We start from the raw sequence: 24,929 nt of genomic DNA, 5'->3' as shown, positions 1-24,929 counted from the left end.
TTCAGATTTCAGTGGAAATATCAATTTTGACCATTCCTGAATCCATTTGACTAGTTTTGACATGATGTCTGTACATACGTATGTGTGTATGTATCTCCCGTAACTCAAAAACGATAGCCATAGAATGTTGAAATTTTGGATTTAGGACTGTTGTAACATCTAGTTGTGCACCTCCTCTTTTGGTTGCAATCGACTGAACCAAAGTGTCCAAAAAAAGCCCAAAATCCAAAAAAATTTGGATTTTGGACTTTTTCTTAACTGCCGTAATAAGCCCTCATTAAGAGCTTTTCAACAATATATAAGTGGTACTTATTTTCATTGGTTCCAGAGTTACGGGCAAATTAAATTTTAATTAATGAAATATTTGGATCTTAGGGGAAGGCACACAGGTTCAAATCAGACTTCATATCTTTTTTTTTTTTTAATTTAAATATATTGATTTATTAATAATTATTAACCTCTGATTGTAAAAAAATAATGAAATAAAATTTTATGTACTTTACATTTTAAAAAAAAATTTGTATATGTAATTTAGTAGGCATACAAGGAAGTCATGTGGTGTCCACATCAGAATTTTTTCTATAAAATTATTGTTTTTTTCAATATATATATTATTATTAATTATCACCAGCACGTTAGTCTTGTCGAATTTGACTATAAATAAATTATTATCTTTTAGTTTGTTATTTATGTTCTTATATTGATAATTTATTTTGTTATTATTTTTAATATTATCGATAACATTTACAAATTGATATTTCAATTAATTTTGTTTACTTATGTTCCCAATTTTGAATATATTTTTTTCTACATCTACAATTGTATTTTTGATAATTTTGTTATTATTTAAAATTAGCAAATTAAATTAAATTTATATGAGTGGTATCATACAGGTAAATCAAATTTTGCCAAACACATTATAAATATAACCATAGTTAAATCCAGACAAATTTATTAATATACTCAATTATTCTAATAATATACATAATACTAATATTTTAGAAAAATACCATATACATTTAAATAATAAATTAATAAATTAACAGATTAAATAGTAATAACAGATTATGTTGGCCAAACTGATCCACCTCCCTTTTAAGACAACAGTTGAGACCACCAAATTGACAGGATTTGCATTGAGATAATTTTAAAACATATGACAGCCAACTGTTATGTTTTACGTAAATATCACAATTTTCTTACAATTTACACGTGAAGTTTTAATTAAAGTTGAAATATTCAAAGAGTAAGAAAAATTATTATTTTAGGAAATAATTATGCCATATATATATATTCAATAATAACAAGTTAACCACCAACACAGTAACAAGAAAACTAAAAAAAAACTAATACCAATAGTCAACTTTCACGGATTCTGCATCATCACTCTGTACATAATTCTATATTGCATCAAACAAATAATAAAAAATGTAAAATTTAGTAAACATAACCACATTGATAACCATAAAATTTATAACAACAGAACTTCACTGCCATTATGTTTTCTAAGTTTTAAGTTGACAATTGACATTAGTTTTTTTTTAAGTTTTTCTGTTACTGTGTTGATGTTTAACTTATTATTACTGAATTTAATTAGCGCAGTGGTCAACATATTGATGAATTATTTGAATTTTAAAACATCAATTTTTATTTTTATTTTTTTTTTAATAATAGAATCACTATTTTTCAAAAAAATTATCCTCACCTTGTTCGGACAGAGACAGCAGTTTACCACTCTTAATTGCCCACTGACCTTCCACATTACCAGTAACAGAAAATGCCCAGCAAGAACCACACATCCCCTGTAGAAAGAGTAAGACATTTTTAAATGAAATTTTAAAAAATAAGTACTGCAACATTAATAAAGGAGAAAGCTAAAATTTTCAGCAGTGAAAACAAAAATGATATGATTTTTTTCAATTTTACAAGTAATTTCTGTTAAAATATGTAAGCAATAGAAGAACTAAAAGTTTAAGAATTTTGGAATATTAAAGAGATCAGTTTGCAAAATGCTTCTTTTTTATCTTTAAACTTCATAGGATATGAGAACATTTGTAACGTTTCTATTGTTGCTTTCATAATGTGGCAGGAGAACAGTTTAGTGTACTTCATGTTACATCATTTTTCAAATCCACAACAAACTATTGGATTTTTAATAGCAAATCATTATATTTAAAAACATACATAGTTTCTGAACATGTAGGTTGAATTGCTTGCCACTAAAATATTTACAATAACATTTTTTTAAAAATTACATCAACAAAAGAAGTATAGCCACAAATATGCTTTTATGTGTCAAACAATAAAATAAAATGTTATTGTTTCTAAATGTAAATTTAAATATACTACAAGTGATTTACACATGATGATAGATGTGCTAAAAATCAAATCAATAAATCCACTTCAACCGGCAAATAAACATAAAATAAAATAACCTTATTAAAAAATAATGCCATGGAGGTATCTCTGAAAATATGTTAGTTTATAAAAAGAAGAAAAGAATACACTAAAAGGTAAAGTACTTTCTGCAAAATTTGTTGCTGAAAGTGGATTACAGACTAATTAAAATTAAATAATAAAGCAGTGAAGATGTTAAATATAAAACCTGATTTTTAACTTCTGTCACAGCATTGTGTTGCCTCCAATCAAATTCAGTTGGAATTGGATCTTTAGGTATTTCAGCCATTTTCAATAAACGACGGTTGGTAGAGCTTAAGTGAGGTTTCAGTCCTAAATATCTTTCTTTAAATTCCTTTTCTGTAAAAAAACAGAATAACATAATTTTAGTTAATATCAATCAATATAGTAATATATAAAATGTTCTGCTTAAGAATCTTGAGACTACAACTTATTAATTTTAGCAATAAAGAATAGTATACAAGATATATTCTGCTTAAAATAATAATTTTAAAAAATATAGAAATTTAATTTTCTTCTAAAACTTGGGGTTTCAAAAACCTAATAGATTGAATTAGTAACAATAAGTCATAACCACCATTATACACACTAGTAGTCTATGAACAATGGTCACTCATTACTTATAACAAACTAACATATTAGTGTTGGAAAAATCATGGGTTCTTGCTACAATCTCTTAAAAAAGAAAATCCAAAACCTATGAAATATTAAGCAACAATAACCACATTTATAAGTATAATCAATGTGTTACCAATCAATTTATACATACAGTTTTATTGTGCACAGTTTACAATTTTACTGTTTTATTTATGCAGTTTTATAAAGATTACCTGAAAGAGGGCAGCAGCTCTTTCAATAGTTGTTAAGGGCATGAGTCAGGAGGACTTAAACGACCATATCAACATCACTCGGTCCTCTGAGTACTGCGCAGCTGAAAGCAATGGAAAACTACAGCTGCTTTTTTTCCAAGAAAATGTAGCTCTCTGCCTAGCAATGATGGAGGTGCCTACCATGGTAAAATATTCTGGAGGTAAACTAGTCCCCCATTCGGATCGCTGGGTGGGGACTACTAAGGAAGGGGTCACCAGAAAATTAAAAAATAACATTCTACGAGTCGGAGCGTGAAAAGTTAGAAGTTTAAAAAAGGTTGGTAAGTTAGAAAATATGTTGATGTAGAAGGAATTAGTGAGGTTCAGTGGGAAGAGGAAAACGACTTTTGGTCAGGTGATTTTAGAATAATTAACTCAGCTTCAAATAATGGGCAGGCAGGAATAGGTTTCGTAATGAACAAGAAGATAGTATTTTAAAATTCATAGCGATAGAATCATAGTAGTGAGGATAAAATCAAAACCTAAACCAACAACGATTCTTAACGTCTATATGCCTACAAGCGCCCATGCTGATGATGAGGTAGTGTGTATACGAAGAAATTGATGCAGCAATTAAACACATAAAAGGAGATGAAAATTTAATAATAGTTGGAGATTGGAATGCAAGCATTGGAAAAGGCAAGGAAGGAAATATAGTGGGTGAATACGGGCTGGGAAAAAGTAATGAAAGAGGGGACCGACTAATAGAGTTTTGCACAAAGTATAATTTAGTAATTGCCAGCACCCAGTTTAAAAATCATAATAGAAGAATATACACTTGGAAAAAGCCAGGCAATACTGCAATGTATCAGATAGATTATATAATGGTTAAGCAAAGATTTAGAAATCAACTTGTCGACTGCAAAACTTACCCTGGAGCAGACATTGATAGTGACCATAATTTAGTGATAATGAAATGTAGATTGGGATTTGAAAACCCGAAGAAAAGGTGTCAGGTGAATTGGTGGAATTTAGAGAAGCTTGAGGAAGAGGAGGTAAAGAAGATTTTTGAGGAGGACATTGCAAGAGGTCTGAGTAAAAAAGATAAGGTAGAAAATGTAGAAGAAGAATGGGAGAATGTGAAAAAGGAAATTCTTAAATCAGCAGAAGCCAACTTTGGCGGAACAAAGAGAACTGGTAGAAAACCTTGGGTTTCAGACGATATATTGCAGCTGATAGGTGAACGTAGAAAATATAAGAATGCTAGTGATGAAGAAAGTAAAAGGAACTATTGACAATTAAGAAATACTATAAACAGAAAGTGCAAACTGGCGAAAGAAGAGTGGATTAAAGAAAAGTGTTCAGAAGTGGAAAGAGAAATGAACATTGGTAAAATAGACGGAGCATACAGGAAAGTTAAGGAAAATTTTGGGGTACATAAATTAAAATCTAATAATGTGTTAAACAAAGATGGTACACCAATATATAATACAAAAGGTAAAGTCGATAGGTGGATGGAATACATTGAAGAATTATACTGAGGAAATGAATTAGAAAATGGGGTTATAGAGGAAGAAGAGGAAGTTGAAGGGGATGAAATGGGAGAAACAATACTAAGATCTGAATTTAAGAGAGCATTAAAAGATTTGAATGGCAGAAAGGCTCCTGGAATAGACAGAATACCTGTAGAATTACTGTGCAGTGCAAGTGAGGAAGCGATTGATAGATTATACAAACTGGTGTGTAATATTTATGAAAAAGGGGAATTTCCGTCAGACATCAAAAAAAGTGTTATAGTCATGATACCAAAGAAAGCAGAACCAGATAAATGTGAAGAATACAGAACAATTAGTTTAAGTAGTCATGCATTAGAACTCTTAACTAGAATTCTATACAGAAGAATTGAGAGGAGAGTGGAAGAAGTGTTAGAAGAAGACCAATTTGGTTTCGGGAAAAGTATAGGGACAAAGGAAACAATTTTAGGCCTCAGATTAATAGTAGAAGGAAGATTAAAGAAAAACAAACCAACAAACTTGGCATTTATAGACCTAGAAAAGGCATTCGATAACATAGACTGGAATAAAATGTTCAGCATTTAAAAAAAATTAGGATTCAAATACAGAGATAGAAAAACAATTGCTAACATTTACAGGAACCAAACAGAAACAGTAATAATTAAAGAACAAAAGAAAGAAGTCAGTCCGACAAGGATGATCCCTATCCCCGTTACTTTTTAATCTTTACATGGAACTAGCAGTTTATGATGTTAAAGAACAATTTAGATTCAGAGTAACAGTACAAGGTGAAAAGATAAAGATGCTACGATTTGCTGATGATATAGTAATTCTAGCTGAGAGTAAAAAGGATTTAGAAGAAACAATGAATGGCATGGGTGAAGTCCTATGCAAGAACTACCGCATGAAAATAAACAAAACGAAAGTAATGAAATATAGTAGAAATAACAAAGATGCACCACTGAATGTGAAAATAGGAGGAGAAAAGATTATGGAGGTAGAAGAAGTTTGTTATTTGGGAAGTAGAATTACTAATGATGGAAGAAGCAGGAGCAATATAACATGCCGAATAGCACAGGTGAAACGAGCCTTCAGTAAGAAATATAATTTGTTTACATCAAAAATTAATTTAAATGTCAGGAAAAAAGTTTTGAAAGTTTATTTTTGGAGTGTCGCTTTATATGGAAGTGAAACTTGGACGATCAGAGTATCTGAGAAGAAAAGATTAGAAGCTTTTGAAATGTGGTGCTATAGGAGAATGTTAAAAATCAGATGGGTGGATAAAGTGACAAATGAAGAGGGGTTGCGACAAATAGATGAAGAAAGAAGCATTTGGAAAAATATAGTTAAACGAAGAGACAGACTTATAGGCCACATACTACGGCATCCTGGAATAGCGCTTTAATATTGGAAGGACAGGTAGAAGGAAAAAATTGTGTAGGCAGGCCATGTTTGGAATATGTAAAACAAATTGTTAGGGATGTAGGATGTAGAGGGTATACTGAAATGAAACGTCAAGGGAGAGCCAAGTCCTTTCAGATGACTTGGCTCTCGTTGTCATTGCCAGGGCTGAGTCGGACATCACATTATAATAGGCTTGTTTACTCATAAGTTTCACACTTCGTTTTTAGTCTGCATCAACATAAGCTTTAAGTACTAGTGATGATTACAATAGAATCAGAACAGAATGAAGTCAAAGGAGATCATATTTATAGATAAGGAGGGCAGAATGGCATAATATTCCTCTAGGCCATTCATTTTCATATAACTACAAAATACTGCTAAAGTTTGAAATAAGACTTGGCCAGCTGGGAAATTCACTGTCTTGTTGTTGTATTATTTAACTTTAAATAAATATTATTTCTTGACTCTACTCTTCAACTCTCTAACATTACTGAAGCTGATCTTTGCCACTGCACAACTATTTCTGATCATTAACTCAGAACTCTGACCTATTCTAGACATAAAGTCAAATTTTCTAAATACTCTTCTAAAATCAAACAAAAATTAAGATAAATGTGTCCTCAATGATTCTGATCCCAGACTGTGCACTTGGATTTAAAATAAGTAAAATAATAAATATTACATGCATTTATAATTAAATCGTATAATAATGCAATATGTATGAGATTTATTTGTAAAAGGTCATTACTTCCAAAACTAAGTACATTTTGCATTTCAGTTTATTACATAGTCCTCAAATTACAAAAGATGAAGTCACCTGAGTATAATCAATTTACTTAAGCACAGTTCTACATAAACCATTAACTTTTAACAATGAATCACTAATAATATAATGAATATAAAACAAAAGTGGTTTTGAAATGATAATAGAAGTTAATTGCATAGAGGCAAATAAATTCAATTATATTTTAATTAAAAAACTCAATTTAAATTTTATTAATACAATCAAGACTATAAAAACTACTATCATAAATTTTCCTTAATTTTTTTTAATTTAGTTTAACAATAAGGTTATAAATATATTTTATAATGACTTATTTAATGACTTATTTATTTTTATATTTAATTATAAAAATATTGTAAACTCTTTATTAATTAAAAAAATGAATTATTAAATTGTGTCCAAAAATATTATTTCAAAATAAATCTAAATTAAGTTAAATAGAAAAACTAACTGATAAGTTGAATTATTCATTATTTAAAAAAAAAAATGTCTCCCACATATAAATAAATAATTATTCTCAAAACCTGCAAAATTATTAAACAAAATAACATTATAAAATTCTAGATATTGCATTACCCTTGCTTTTTTAATTTTTATGATATGCACATAAATTTAAGGAAAAACAAATATTACCCACATTAATAAATTCCACCTCTTTATGAATCAAAACCAGTAATTCCTTTCATAAACCCAAATTGACTCAGTAAAAATTCAATAATTAAGTAAAATTATGATGTAAGAAAACTCTTAAAACCAAATATTATAAGAAATAAAAGATTAATAATCAGTCCATAAACTACTTGTAATCTGTAAAAAAGAAATGCAAAGGCTTGAATCATAAGCTAAGGTAAACAGCTGATTTTATGTTATAACTACATTGCAAATAAGTTGAAATTTAATAAAATAAAAATTAATTATTGAAAAACAGAACAATTTAAACAAAAGGTATTTAAAACTTTTAAAAACCATTGGAATTTATTTTCTGTGTAGAATGAACTTTATATTTAAAAAAAAGTTATATTAAATTATTAACCTACAAAAAAATAAAAATTAGTACCAGATAATAAATATTAAAAGAAAAAAAATTATTAAGGAAAACCAATTAATTCAATAAAATACAAACGATTATTACTGACAATTAGATAACGTAATAGTTCGTATGGTTTAACAAAATTTAATTAAAATTTCTCTTATTAACATCAAACTAAGTTATCACTGTAACTGAACACCACCCTGACTTTATATTGCACAATTCAATCCATTCACTCAAATTAAAATATTTTTATATTTATTCTTTACTGCACTAATGAACTGTGATTTAGAAATGAATATAATTCACAACATTGGAACTTTTAAGATATTTAAAAAAATAAATATATGGCTAAAATCATAACTTTAGGATTTAAATTCCAGGTTTTTAAGGGTTTTCCATTTAATGTTAGCATTTTGTTAAGTTGATTCTATTTGTACATTAAATTCACATTTAAAAGAATAATTACAAAAAAAATATTATTTTAGATGATGACTTTTCATGACCAAAACTGATATATTAAAATAAATTAAATACAATTTTTATGTACAAAACTTTCACCTGAAATCTGACAATTCTTTTTTAAGCCCAAGAATTTAATAGCTTGTTTAATATTAACATATTTGTTTTAATTAATACTATTAATTTCTAGAAAAGGTAAAATTTAATTTATTATAACATTTAACTTTATAAAGTAAAACAAAATTTTGATACAATATTGTACTTTTTTAGAAACTGAATTATTAAAATATTAACAGCAATCCATGAATGAGTTCAATTTTTTTTTCTTTGTTAATTCTGAAATTAATTCTATTTTTCATATTATAGTGCTGTAAACCCAGTAAACACTTAAACTGGTCTTTTTAAGTTTTAGGCTAAACATATAAGTAGAATTTAAATACCTATAATTTTAGTCAAACTTTCAACAATGAAAAAATACATTACTACATAATAAACTGGTAAAATCTTTATTAAGTACCAATGTTTTTTTCACATGTACAAAACATACTGTTTTCTGGTTGAATTAAAAAAAAAAAGTAGTACAATATGCAAATACAATCTTGCTGCATATTTAATTTAATTCTAAATATATTAAATGTATAATTATTTTTCTCCAACATAGCTTCTTTTAAAAAAAAAAATTCTTATAACTACCTACTGCATACAGAATCTAATTAAAAATATTATGAACTTTTTTTGATTAAATATTCCTACAGAACAACAAACAACTTAACTATTTTTTATTACTGGAATAATTAATTGCATACATATATATAAAACTAATTTTATTAATAAATTTTACAAAATTATAAATACTAACAAATAAACCTTAACTTACTACTTAAGTCAGCAAATTCAGTAACTCCATACTTAGCAGTTCCCAGTTCATTTTTCTGTAAGAAGCTTATTTTTTTCAGGTTAGCTTTGAAAATATGGAAACGCTTCTCAAATTCTTTGATATCATCATAAATTTTACTATGCTTTTTCATGAAATCTTTAAATCTTTCCAGTTCTTTATCAATACTATTAAATTTAACTTTTCTACTATTATTCTGAAAAATAAAATCAAATTCAGTGGTGTACATAAATCAAATATTACATCATGATATGTAATAAACAATTTTTACGTATTCAATGAATGCATGACTGCTGAAACTAAAAAGGTAGGTCACAATGTTAATGCAGTTTATAAAGGTATACAGCTGCTAACATGAAATTATAATAACAGTATTACAATTAATTTGTGAACATAAATTACACTACTTCACGTAAAAAAAGTTAGTCAAATTCACATAAACATAAAAAAATTGAAAAAATTAAATGAATTCAGGTACATTATATTTTGGCAGTTAATATCAAGATGACAGAAAGATAAACACTTGTCTCCTGTGCAAGAGGTCAACAGTTTGAGCCAAGACCAAACCAGTTATATTTTTAACGCTAATGACAGTGTTTCCTAGCCAGCACTTTTTTTTAAGATCTATAAAATAATAAAATTAACCAAACCATATTCTGACCTGGTGATCAAGATATATAGTAAGCTACACATATATTCACTACAAGGACAAAGAACATAGCCACCTACATAAACGATTCAACAATGATATATGACTTTCAAGAATACTACATTTGCATATATCAATTAATTATAAACAGCATCATTCGATTCTCAAATTATTGGCATGAAAAAGTAAGCTTGTTAATAATGGCCCTTCCTTAACTCCAAGTTTCAATCAATATAAGTAACTTCTATCTAGATATAAGCCATCATTTTAATTTCTAAAAAATTCTGAATTTTAACAAGCTTACAAGAAGACTGATTAAGATAAACAACCTACCTTAGCTTATCTAATGGATTATTAAAATTACAAGAATAAATACATCCACTATTCCTAAATAAAAAATAATGTATTCTCAAGTTTAAAAAAATTATTGAGCACTATATACCTGTACATGATATTACCAATTCATTTCTAATCCACTATTATGCATGGATAAATGTACAAGGTGTAATAATAATTGTAAATAATGTGCGAGTTAAAAATGTATTCTATCTTTTTCTGGCACTCTATAAATAGAATTCTCCATCTCCTTTATTATGCAATATTCTTTTGGTCTCAAAATATTTTGTATTCCAGTGCCCTCAAATAGCATATATTTTCTTCCTGTATCCTTTACCTCTAAGCTTTCTTCAATACATATATAATTATATTACATTAACTCTTGTTTTTTTTTTCTAAACTTCTGCCAAAAACATAACTATTCATTAATCCATCTAATTTTTAATATCTTCTCCCAACATTCACCACTTTTGCCTCCATGAGATGTTGTAGTAGCACCTCAACCTTTCATACACAAGACTAGATTTGAATCCCAGTCAAAAAGGAAATATTTATCACTACAAAAATTCCATTCAATATTCCCATGGACAAGCTTCAAGCTTATCTTGCCATATAAGCACCACATATCACAAGCATCATCTTTCATCTTTTTGGAGAATTTAGTGCCTGACTGAAAGAAAAAGTTAAATGAAATATGCGCAAGTTACAATGAAAGAAACATTTTTAATTGTGATGAGACTGCCTTTTTTTCTGGGCTTTGCCCAGCAAAACAATGTGTTTAAAAGAGGAAAAATGTACAGCAGGAAATACATCAAAAGACTGACTGAAATGCTGGATGTTAATATGTCAGGTGAATTTTGAAAACTATTTATAATAGGCAAAGCTGCAAAGCCATGACGTTTTAACAGCATGAACATGAATTCATTAGAAATTGAATAGTATCAAAATAAAAAATCTTGAATGATTAAGGAGATAATTATGGACTGACAGTTGTTTTGATCGTAGAATGGGAAGGCAAAATAGGAAAGTCATACTATTCTTGAACAATGTAAAATCCCACCCAACTTTAGCTTAGAAAATGTAAACTTATATTTCTTCCCCCAAATAATACTCCAGTATGTCAACCGCTTGATCAAAGAATCATTCAGAATTTTAAATACCCGTAAAATATATGTTGTCAAGGTACTTATTGTCAAAAATGAAAGTTTTGGATGCTGATGAGCTTTCTAAAAGCATTAGTGTGTCGGATGCAGTTTTGTGGATTAATATAGCTATAAAGCAGATTATTACTAGGATAGTGATAAATTGTTTCATAAAAGCCAGTAGTACTAAACTTCCATAAACTAACTTCAAGTTTTGACATTGAAAATCTTACTTAACCAAATTCTGGGGAAAAGAATGAATTGCAATGTATGAACCACTTGAAAACTATAGAGTACCCGAAGACTGACGATGTGCTCAACACAGAGGGCTTATTGACTGACATCCGTGATCTTATTGGTGCCTCAGACTTGACTACTTCCAAAACAAATAACAACAACTGTTGATGATAATGACAATGAACCCGGATTTACCATCATTTGTAAGTAAATAAGAAAAGAGATTAGAAAGTTAAAGCAATATTTCTTACAAAAAGGATTACCAGAAGGTGTTATTCTAATATCAGAAGTGCAGTCACTTATTGGAAAAAATATATACAAGGACTTAGTTCAAACTAAAACAGACAGTTATTTTAAACCACCTACATATAAATAAATTGTATATGTCCGTATTTGATTTTTACATTATTTTTTATACGTGTTTTGATTAATACCTTTGTATACTGTAGCTTCTCTTTGATTAATATTTTTATAGCTTACTTTGATTTTATTCCATTTTAGTATAGTATAGTAATTTTATTCTCTTACTCTATTGGTCAATTACATTAGTACAGTATTCTTTTTTTATTCAAATATGAAAATAGAAGACAGTGTGTTTATCTTCAGAAAAACTTGAATTTTACAAAGTCGTTTTAATTAGCAACTAGCTTTTTTTTTAATTTTAATTCACAAGAAATAAATACACAATCAACAAGTATCAGTCTTGATAATGTTGATCTAATCAAAGTTTTTTTTTTTCAGTACAATACCCGAACATAATATTGTATTCCCATTTTTCTGAATAGCAGACGCCTCTAAATAATGGACAGAATTTTGTTCCCGAGCCATTTCCGATATTGGGAAGTTTTTTTTGTATATTACTGTATACTCTAAATTGTCTCTTCACTTTCTTTATTAATTTTTCTACATAAAAATTTTAAAGTAACAAAGAATAAACTAAATTCATGCTTCACTTAAGTAGTGGAACTTGCCTTCATCTGATTTTTGCTCCTGCTAAAATGAATTCTCAAGTTACTGTAATTTAGTTACTGACAAAGTTGTTTATCAACTTTGCCTTTTCTTAAGAAAGACTTCTTAGCAAACTTAGTTCAATAAATATTACCTAATGAATAAAGTAAATCCATCAAAATATGGTCCCTTATTGCATAACGTTATCTCTAAAATTTACTTTCAAAACATATATGTAAGATATAAGGAATGCCATATAATAATATAACACAGCAAAACGAATAAAATAAAAATAACAACCATTTTTTAACAAGCATATTTTTTCTATCAAATATGTTCAATACCCATACTGAGGTAAAAAGGAGCAGTTACTTCATACACACCCATTTGATATAAAAACCAGTGTACACAGCAAAATTCCTTACTACCTAAACTATATAAAAACTCATGATTCGAATAGATATAAATGATTCCCCAGGAGTAATAATCACCAAGAATGTTTAAATTACATATCACATCAAACCATCTGCCTGCATAAGGCATTATCTAATTGGTACGAAAAATTATTAACAATAATATACTAAAATTAACCGCTAGGTATTGCTTCAGAGGAAGAGATCTTCATAGCGGGTGAAAATCCCATGCCTGACTGGGATTTGGACCTGAGATCTCCGGATGAAGACTGAGATGCTACCACTTGTGCCATAGAACCAAAATTAACTACATCTGTATGTGCACATGAACACACGGCCATGAACATATGGATACAATTTTCCTACACTAACTTGATATTCAATTTTTCTTACTTTAATATTCATCAAAGCAAGAGATTGTTCATTATGTTTCTTGTAATCTACTGTAGATTCTCAATTAAAATAATCCCACATGTAGTGGTAAGATCTTCTTCACAAGAACATTATACTTTTTTAATTATGTAATAAGTTTAATAATCTTGTCTGATTATTAATAGTATTTTTTACAGAGTCTAATATGAATTCTGGACAGCTCTAACTGAAAGAATTACAATCAAAATGCAGTTGTTTATCTACATGCTGCACAATATTATGTGGATAAGTTTTCCTTAAGGAATCTGATCTGTTCTCAAATTGGCAATATTTGGAAGAAATTAGCATTTAATTCTACTTTTATTTGAGCCAGTTGATACCAAATCATTGATCAGTAATCAATGATTACTTCATAGAGCTCTGAGCAGGATGGATGCTCACCACATCTTTTAACATTTAAAGAGCATATTTAAATAATCCTTTGTATGAAATGTTTTTGTATAATTTTATAGTTCCCCTATGGATGGTATTTTCTCCTCCTTTTACTTTCTTTTTCACCTTTCATCCCAGAAGTGATTTATGAATTTTGGCTAAACATCCACTGGATGTTTTAAGTTTGTAGTGCTTATTTGTGCTAATTTTTCCTTAATATTTTGTGGTCTAGAAGGATCAATCCTCTTCTAACCTATTTTCAATAATTTGTCCTATCTGGTAACTATATAAAATACTTAATCTAGAGGCAAAGGGATATTAGATAGAGCCAGGCCTCTTAATTCCTTCTAAATAGATTTACACTTGCAAACAATTTAATCTAAACAACTGTATTTATTATTAAAAACAAACACACAATTTATAATAGTTTTGATTTTTTTTAAATTAGAAATGATCTATTTATTTTTTTAATCCACTTAATTACTATTTGTTAAACTTTCCAACATAAACATGTTATAAGCTTGTTATTTACAAGTTTAGTGTGGTAATTCACAAAAAAACACTCAACAGTGTTTTTTGAGAATTTTTTGCTCCTTATTTTGAAAAGCACACATCTTGAAATAAACTATGTAATATTTCCTGTACCCACTTCCCTCACAAAAATAAATTCTTCAGTAAAATAATGATAAAACTTAATTAAAATTTTTATGTACATTAAAAAGCGCCTTCACGTCTCTTTGGTATAAACCAGAGGTTCCCAAACTTATTTTTCTCATAGAACACTTTCAAAATTTTGCTGGTTCCGGTGGACCCCCTGCAGCTACATTTCTACCATACTTCCAGTCGACGGAAAATGTGAAGATTAGATCTAACTATGAAAATTTGCGTTACGGCTGAGTTCCACGAACTAACAGCTTCCGAAAAAAAATGAGAATTGATTGGTTAATTTTTGATTGACTGTGCTGTGAGTGGATGTCAAAAAAATAAAGTTGGCCAATCAAAAAAATATTTATATTAGTGAAGAATCAAACAAGTTCATGCAAGATTGCTAGCACACACACCACAAGTCATATTTCATCCCTCTGCACGTCTGAACAAGCGTTGCGGACGGCGGCGGCGGCGCATTGCAAGTCTCGACACGTTCGTTGTACTGAATATGGAATATGCAAGTTTTTACAAGTAACAGTCGCTGAGCTTCTCAAAACATCATCTGCCTAGATTGATACGCAAAGTCAAGCCAACATTTTAGTTCTTCTCTATCGAAACCAGATATATTTTCGTGGACCTCCGCTTACGAATAATGAACCCCCATTTTTTTGTCACGACAACATAGACCCCCATTGAGTCTCCCATGGACGCTTGGGGGTCCACCTGGACCACTTTGGGAATCAATGGTATAAAACAAGTCATAATTACTTCTCAACCAAAACAAGACAGTAAAGACTGAAGATCAAGAAAATGTTTTAACACACTCATGATTTTTATTATTCTATAAGTAAAATGAGGCGAGGTTAACAAATAAAGGCCAATGAGTTATAAATAGCAATTAGCAACACCAATCAGTTTGTGCATGCACAGTAGCTTTAACTGATCAGTTGGTCATGTAACTACCAAATTGGCATTGGTTCATCATCGTTTGCCTTTGCGAGAGAGTGTAATAAAATAAGTGTGGTAATAACAAATTCCACTAGTGGTGAAATTCAATCACCCAAGAGGACATAGTGATGCTGAAATTAATTGTCAGTTATGTGAAACATATAGGCCTACTGCAATAACTGAAGGAAAAAAGTGGCAGTAGTGTCAAGTTTACAGAAGGCCATTCAAATGTTCACAATGAAGAGAATAGTGGAAGGCCTAGTGTCCGGACTGATGATAAACTGACTGATGATCTCATTGTACGTGTGGATGCAAAAGCGAGAGAGAATTGTCACTTTACGATTAGCAACCTTTTTGTAGAATTTCCAGAAGTTTCAAAGATAAAATGTTGAAAATCATGACTGAACTCTAGGTTATCACTAACTGTGTGCACAATGAGTGCCAAAAATGTTGACAAGTGTTGACAGAGACCAAAGAATGGCATCTGCATGTGCTTTTCTCAATCACTTTAACAACAAGGGAGACAAATTTTTCCCCCCATAACGTCACTGTTGATGAAACGTGGATTTTGTACTTCAATGCTGAGACAAAATAACAATCCATGTAGTAGCATCATTCTGGTTCATCTAAACCAAAAAATTCAAACAAGCCCAATCTCGATGGAAAATCATGGCAACTGTATTCTGGGAACAAAAGGGTGTGCTTTTGATTTATTTCAAGGGAGCTGGAACATTCATCCCATCACAAGTCAATTGTGAAACACTTTCTAAACTAAATCGTGCCATTAAAAACCGATGACAGGGAATGCTGAGATCAGGTTCTTTTTCACAATAATGCACATTCACAACTACAGTCCTTCATCGCCCTTACAATCCTGATCTCACCTAAGTGACAAAATATCTTCCTACACCTCAAACACTGGACTGCAGCTCAATAATAATTTGAGGTAAGTGAAGGATTGAAAATCTTGATGAAAAATGGCTTCAAACTCAGGCTGCGTAATTTTATACAGTGGATTTGAAGAAGCTTGTTTGATGATATTTACGACAAAATGGTGATTATGTAGAAAAATATGTAATTATTTGAAACAATTAATACATTTTTGGTTTTGTCAACTGTTCTCATTTTGTTGCTGATCAGCCCTTACCTTTGAACCACGCCTCATATAATAGAAATAGACAAATAATAATAAACAATTCTATGTTTTATTATCCTTTTATCTGATTTTTATAATTTAGAAGTCTTATCAGTAACAGATTTTTAAAAGGTAAGAGACCATATGATAAGTATACTGTTAAAGTAACGCGATTTCTTAATTAAGATTCATGATAAGAATTTATTTTACATAACTTTTACGAAGTACTACTATAATAAAAAATATGATATAAGAGTAAACTAATGAATTTATTTTTTTAATTTTAAAAAATTTATTGAATAATTAATTGAATTGCAAATGATTATTAAAGATATTAGACAAATATTTTCTCTTCTGAGATTTTAATACCACACAACAAGCAGCTACCATCATCCAGTCTCAAGCAGAATTCATGAAATTGTGTCATTAACTTCAATCCAATTACTAAAGTGTACTGATAACCTGGACATTCAAATTCAGTTAAAAGTTACTATATCAAAAACTAAATTTATACTTGAATCTGGAGCATCAAAAAATAGTACAATTTGATAATGATAAACATTTACCCAATCAATGGATAAAAAGCATCAAATAACTGCTAAAGCTAGCAATTAACTATTTATTGTAATATATAAGATTATAAATATGCCACTGGTAAATTAAGAGTTAACAAAAATTTATTTATTTACACATGTTGCTGTAGATGCTAGCTTACAGTGGAAAAGGATGTGGCTGCCCTTTCTTCTTTCTGGATGAGAGATGAATTTTTACAACATCAAAAACTCCCAAACTCGATAAGTTTCTACCTCAGAAACTTCCAAATTAAAAGCAATGTAACTCTTCTACAAAGGTCAGTAGAGATATATTCATTATAACACCATTCTCTATTTATTTAAACCTCTAATGTAAATTATTTTTTTATACACATGAAAAATGAGAGGTTAAAGTGAATGAAAAGGAATATTTTTCAATGATTGGATTCCACAAAGAGGGTACCACACAGATTTGCATGATCCATTCTATTCAGTGACTTCAGCGTTATAGCAGGTTAATCACATCCAATTCACATTAAACTGATTTTATGTATTTTTTGGTTAAATAAATGAAGTATGGTTAGGTGTCATAATATAATGTTTTTATTAATTTTTTTTTCTTTTTTTCTGTTTTATTAGTAACCAATCCTTGAAGGAGCATAAGTATGAAAACATTGTTTCAATAAACAATAAAATTATAATGATACTTTTTTAAATAATTTTTTACAGAAAATTGTTCTCATAATTGTATGTTCCTAACATGTATGTAAAACAGGAAGAACAGATATAGGAATAGAAAGAAATCAAATACACAAGAAAAGAAACTCATAATTAATAAAAATGGAACACAGGAACAATTATTAATTTGGGGAAATATATATTAAAAACATTGAAAAAAGATTTAATAATAATTCTGATGATTCTAAAGAATGTTAATATTGAATACATTAATACATAAATAATTGTAGAAATAATCATAAATAAAAATAAAGACAAATAGAGAGAGAAATAATTTCTATCAGAAATATTTTAATATAATAAATTTAATAATTTTCATGAAAAATTAGTGAAAAAAGTAGGAGAATCAATCACATTTTATTAATATAAATGTTAGATATTAAAAATAAACAAACACAGAAAATATATAACAAAATCTTGAAAAAAATAAATGGAGAAAGTAACTGACATAAACGCATATATGCATGTGATCTGTTTCGGAGACAAGCACAGTCATCCCTCAAATTTATGAGAACTGGCATGAATGCAATAACAATTTGTACACCCACTATACACAGGACATATTTAAAATATGGTAAAAAAGATAAATAAATAATAACATAAAACAAAAATAATGTTCAGATCCGGCAAGATGTATAATCTTTTAAACTGAATTTTTGAATGTCCGTGATACTTATGTACTTTGAGAATACTGTGTGGAGTTCAATTATTGACACTATCTTAGGTATTATCTATCAACCACCAATTATTTAACTCTTATTTAATTTGAGAGCAATTAGCATGATCAAATGGTCAACACAAACGCTGAACTCTATGTAGGCTTAGAGATTATTGTGAGGCAGTACAATGTAAATAAAAAAATAAATAACATACTGAGAACATAAAACTTATACTCACAATTACCATTATTATGTACAAAACCAATAAATAAGAAAATTGTATGATGGGCAGTATAGCTGCCCATCATAATAAAACTTCATCAAAAACTTACCTGTCTTTTACAAAATATGTACATACTAAGAGAGACAAAACACTCAGTATATTTAAAATACATTTTACCAGTTCTATAAGCTTGAATTCATGATGTCAAAATGAAAACAGTCAATATCAACTCCTTTTAATAATAACCTTTGTTGTAATGATAATTACATTTTTTAGTAAAAAAGGGAAATGTTCAGATAATGGACTATAAACTCAAACCTCAAAAAATCTCTTTATTATAGACATAAAAAGTATATGAATTGAGAATTAAGATTATCAAAAAGATTATTTCTGTTTGGCTAACCAGTCTCAAATAAATTAAAAATAACGTCAAATTATCAAATGTTCATACAAAAATAACATCGATTGTAATTTTAAAAATTGACAAACTCGGCAGTTTTATTTTCACTGCTCAATCAACATGACACTATCACCTAGTTACAAACAATTTTAATATTATAAGGATCAGCAGGTACAAACATGGAAATATTTTATTCTTCATTTAGTTCTAAAATATATCACAGGTTCTATGATTAAATAAAATTATGAATAATCAAACATAACCCTCCAGTTCCAACCACATAAAAAGGAAACAGTTTGATATTACTTTATTTACTTAACAAATATCTGTATAAAAAGCAGTAGGTCAAATACTGCTGCAGGTGAAAATTGTAACAAAACAAAATAAAATTTTTGTAATAAATCAGATACAATATGTAAATATGATTTAATAATCCACAAAAATTATTTTTACATTAATAACAAAAAACAGTTATTGCATTAAAATTTTCCATCATAAATACACATCCATTTCAAGAAAACTGCTGTAAAATGTATCAATAGTCTTCCAGGATACAGGAAACCCATCATTATTCAATGCACTCCTTCAAAAAGTAAAACATTTAATTAAGATTTTTAATAAAAATGGCTAAACCTTTTGATAACATGTTGATTCAGAGCTGAAATGCTAATAACTTATTATTAAATGTTATATAAATTATTAAATTTAATCAACTTTAAACTAAACTACCTTCCTTAAGAACTACTTTTGTGTACATAAATATTTTCTAGTTATTTTTACTAGATTGCATAGGAATTTAGTAATGATGGCTGGCTAAAACACTTATGCTCTGGGATCAAGACTGAGGAAACAAAAACATAACTCAATTACATAATGTACTGTAATCAGTAAGTGTTGGATGTTGCTAAAATAATTCGGTTTAAATACACAGAGTTCATCTCTCAGGTTCTCTAACTGAACAGCTGTTATGATTATTAACATGAGAAGCAAGTTCAAATAAATTAAAATAGTTAAATTTAAAAATTTATGTTTAGAACAGATAAATGATTATTACTCATCTTACTGCTGTTTAATTTGTATCTACTTTTTAAGGTGGTTTAAATAAATGCAAATTATAGTTGAACAATAATTAAATTTTACTTATTTATTTTTATTTACTTATTTTATTTTTTATTTTATTTATAATTTAAAACTTACATGATCATCCATCAGACCTAAGTCTGTCGACAGATATACTAAAGAATTATTATTACTTTATTAAGTGGTTAATGCAGTAACCAATTTTATGTAACAACTAAAGATATTATTAGTTTTTCTAATAGTTATAATAGTAGTACAATTATAAAAATTAATTTAACAAAATTAAACTATACATTTAAAAAATAATGAACAAATTATTTCTTTAATATTTGTTATGTATTAGATTTAGTAACTAAAACTATACTCAAGAAACAAAACTATACTTAATTACAACTAATTACACAATTAATATCTTGTTGCAACAATTACATAAAGAAAATAAATAACTAAGCTTTAATCATTCAACAATACATTATTTATTGATTTATAATAATTATTAAACATTAAAATAATAATTATAATCATGTTATAATTGTCTGGACTGCCAGTATAAATCCAACATGAATCCTGTTAGTACCTATTACGTTATAGTTAATGCCCAATCAATGAGAAGTTTTTTTAAATCATTTTTTTTCATTTTTACATTATTGAGGTAATTTGGTAAAGAATTAAGTAATGCTGGAACAACATACTTCTTTAATCGTTTACAATAAGTATTATTATATCTATCTGTAATAAGGCTAATTGCTCTCAAATTGTATCCACTTATTTACCCTGTATTCACTGTTGTAAAAGTTCTTAAAAATAATTAAGAATTTAAATAGACCTCTAGCTGACAGAAACCTTGTAAGATTATTTAAATTGGTGTCATAATTGTTTTCAGAATCATAACGAGCAATATCTTTGAGGACCCTATTTTTTTTTTTTTTTTTTTTTTTTTTTTCTTTATCTGTTTAGCCTCCGGTAACTACCGTTTAGATAATTCTTCAGAGGATGAATGAGGATGATATGTATGAGTGTAAATGAAGTGTAGTCTTGTACATTCTCAGTTCGACCATTCCTGAGATGTGTGGTTAATTGAAAACCCAACCACCAAAGAACACTGGTATCCACGATCTAGTATTCAAATCCGTGTAAAAATAACTGGCTTTACTAGGACTTGAACGCTGTAACTGTCGACTTCCAAATCAGCTGATTTGAGAGGACCCTATTTTGTATTAAATTTATTTTATTTATGAGATAATCTGCGGCTGATCCCCATGCTGTCAAGCCGTATCGAATAACATATTCAAACAAGGATGAATAGAGTAAGCGTTTACAGTGAATTGGTAATAGGGGTGAGATGTGGTGGAATTTCATAGCAACCACTCTTAAATTTTTGCATATATGTTTTATATGGTGATCCCATCTAAAAAAAGTCAAAATGTACATCCAAATATTTGTATTTGTCAGCATTCTGGAGATGTTCACAATTACAGTTTATGTGGTAATTTTTTATACAGTCACATATATGACAAATAATTTTTATTGGTCTTTAGGATCGAAGATAAGGAGATCTTACATGTAAAACAACAGTTTTTTTAACGTTAATAATTAGGCCTTTGTCATGAAGCCACTTTAATAGATTATTAAAATCTTCTTGCATTAAAAACTCTGCTTCTTCCAACTGCTTATGTCCAAGTGCTAAAACACTATCATCAGCGTATTGCAAAAGACATGAATTAGAGATTGCGCTAGACATATCATTAACATACAGATTAAAAAGTGTTGCTATTTTTTATCATTCATAGATGAAATTATGTTTTCTATTTGTTTAGGAGAACTTAAAGGTAAATGAAAAGACACAAGCTGCACGCAATTGCCACCTGTGAATTTCAAAAACTTATGTATATAATTATGTTTAATATCATCTACTGAAGTTACAAAGTGTTTACCGATAATGTCTGCAGCGACCTTACCCACGTAATTAGATGTACCGCTTACATGTTTAATTATAGTATCATCTAAGTTACGCTTGGAGGGTAACCCCATCAAAGAGTTAAGTAGTTTCCAGTTACCCTTAATATCATTCTTTTGAAAATTTTTAAATTTATCATTAAAATACTTCTCCTTCGCTTTTCGTATTTCAATATTAATTTTATTTCTATATAATACGTAATCTTTTCGATTTTCAAGGTTAGCTGGTGCTTTTTTCCATTTTTTGAACAGTCTGTCTCTATACTTTATTTTATTTAGAATGTCATCCGTCATCCATGGTTTTTTCTATTTTGAATTTTAATCCTATCAGTATTTCTGCGAACTAAAGAACTGTTATACACAGAATTAATTATATCAACGAATTTCTCATATGCAGATGGATTATTATCCATCTTATTACCTAAGGTATCATAATTTATGGTATCTAACTTATATCTAATTAAGGAATTATCTAAGTAAAATGAACCAAGACTGTCATCCATCGGTCGTTGGGATGAATTCTTGTACAACACATCTGCTATTACCACATAGTGATCAGAAATTTTAGTTTCAATTACTCCAGAAAAAACGTAATCAGGAAAGCCTCTAATAAAAATGTGATCTATACAAGATCTAACAATTACCCCATCTCTTATTTCCTCCCTCGTTATATCAGATATGCAACACATGAATCCCATTGTATGTAATAAGGTTTGATAGTAACTAACTACAGTATTTTCCTTAGTAAGATCAATGTTCATATCTCCAATTAAGACCGCATTATTATTATTATTACAATTATGTAGAATATTTTCAAGATCATGTAAAAATTCATGAATATTTAAATTGTCTGTAAAAGCATATTATCGTAAAATCATCGGTCTTAACGCCCAATTTCACTGAAACCTGAATGCATAATAGTTCACAACTTGAGACAGTCAAATCCAACAGCATTCTTTCAGCACTGAGTGTGCTACGACAAAGAATTAAAATGCCACCACCAGACCTAATATTCTGGACACAGTGAGGAGTCATAGCCATTAATCTGATAAAAATCAATTAAACTTATTTCATTATCCGTAATGTTTATTTAAAAGCCCGAAGAAAAGGTGTCAGATGAATCGGTGGAATTTAGAGAAGCTTGAGGAAGGGGAGATAAAGAAGATTTTTGAGGAGGACATTGCAAGAGGTATGAGTAAAAAAGATAAGGTAGAAAATGTAGAAGAAGAATGGGAGAATGTTAGAAAGGAAATTCTTATATCAGCAGAAGCAAACTTAGGCAGAATAAAGAGAACCGGCAGAAAACCTTGGGTTTCAGACGATATATTGCAGCTGATGGATGAACGTAGAAAATATAAGAATGCTAGTGATGAAGAAAGTAAAAGGAACTATCGATAATTAAGAAATACTATAAACAGGAAGTACAAACTAGCGAAAGAAGAGTGGATTAAAGAAAAGTGTTCAGAAGTGGAAAGAGAAATGAACATTGGTAAAATAAACGGAGCATACAGGAAAGTTAAGGAAAATTTTGGGGTACATAAATTAAAATCCAATAATGAGTTAAACAAAGATGGTAAACCGATTTATAATACAAAAGGTAAAGTCGATAGGTGGATGGAATACATTGAAGAATTATACTGAGGAAATGAATTAGAAAATGGGGTTATAGAGGAAGAAGAGGAAGTTGAAGGGGATGAAATGGGAGAAACAATACTGAGAACTGAATTTAAGAGAGCATTAAAAGATTTGAATGGCAGAAAGGCTCCTGGAATAGACAGAATACCTGTAGAATTACTGTGCAGTGCAAGTGAGGAAGCGATTGATAGATTATACAAACTGGTGTGTAATATTTATGAAAAAGGGGAATTTCCGTCAGACATCAAAAAAAGTGTTATAGTCATGATACCAAAGAAAGCAGAACCAGATAAATGTGAAGAATACAGAACAATTAGTTTTAGTAGTCATGCATTAGAACTCTTAACTAGAATTCTATACAGAAGAATTGAGAGGAGAGTGGAAGAAGTGTTAGAAGAAGACCAATTTGGTTTCGGGAAAAGTATAGGGACAAAGGAAACAATTTTAGGCCTCAGATTAATAGTAGAAGGAAGATTAAAGAAAAACAAACCAACAAACTTGGCATTTATAGACCTAGAAAAGGCATTCGATAACATAGACTGGAATAAAATGTTCAGCATTTAAAAAAAATTACAATTTTTACAAACAGAAACAGTAATAATTAAAGAACAAAAGAAAGAAGTCAGTCCGACAAGGATGATCCCTATCCCCATTACTTTTTAATCTTTACATGGAACTAGCAGTTTATGATGTTAAAGAACAATTTAGATTCAGAGTAACAGTACAAGGTGAAAAGATAAAGATGCTACGATTTGCTGATGATATAGTAATTCTAGCTGAGAGTAAAAAGGATTTAGAAGAAACAATGAATGGCATGGATGAAGTCCTATGCAAGAACTACCGCATGAAAATAAACAAAACGAAAGTAATGAAATATAGTAGAAATAACAAAGATGCACCACTGAATGTGAAAATAGGAGGAGAAAAGATTATGGAGGTAGAAGAAGTTTGTTATTTGGGAAGTAGAATTACTAATGATGGAAGAAGCAGGAGCAATATAACATGCCGAATAGCACAGGTGAAACGAGCCTTCAGTAAGAAATATAATTTGTTTACATCAAAAATTAATTTAAATGTCAGGAAAAGATTTTTGAAAGTTTATTTTTGGAGTGTCGCTTTATATGGAAGT

The 24,929-nt window shown here is 29.0% G+C and overlaps 1 protein-coding gene across 2 annotated transcripts in view; it reads right to left on the bottom strand.

Annotated features, from left to right (window-relative positions):
• LOC142325336 (cathepsin F-like) overlaps positions 1–24,929 on the bottom strand; it is a 112,988-nt gene that overhangs the window by 20,314 nt on the left and 67,745 nt on the right. For both annotated transcript variants that reach the window (XM_075366958.1, XM_075366957.1), the window contains exons 11-13: positions 9,299–9,512; positions 2,606–2,757; positions 1,706–1,802 (exon numbers count right to left, since the gene is read on the bottom strand). In XM_075366958.1, the coding sequence (XP_075223073.1) occupies positions 1,706–1,802; positions 2,606–2,757; positions 9,299–9,512 (463 nt within the window). The remainder of the gene's footprint in view (positions 1–1,705; positions 1,803–2,605; positions 2,758–9,298; positions 9,513–24,929) is intronic.

This window comes from Lycorma delicatula, chromosome 5 (genome assembly GCF_047948215.1).
Source record: "Lycorma delicatula isolate Av1 chromosome 5, ASM4794821v1, whole genome shotgun sequence".
NCBI classification, from domain to species: Eukaryota; Metazoa; Arthropoda; class Insecta; order Hemiptera; family Fulgoridae; genus Lycorma; species Lycorma delicatula.
This window is presented reverse-complemented; position numbering and strand designations above follow the sequence as displayed.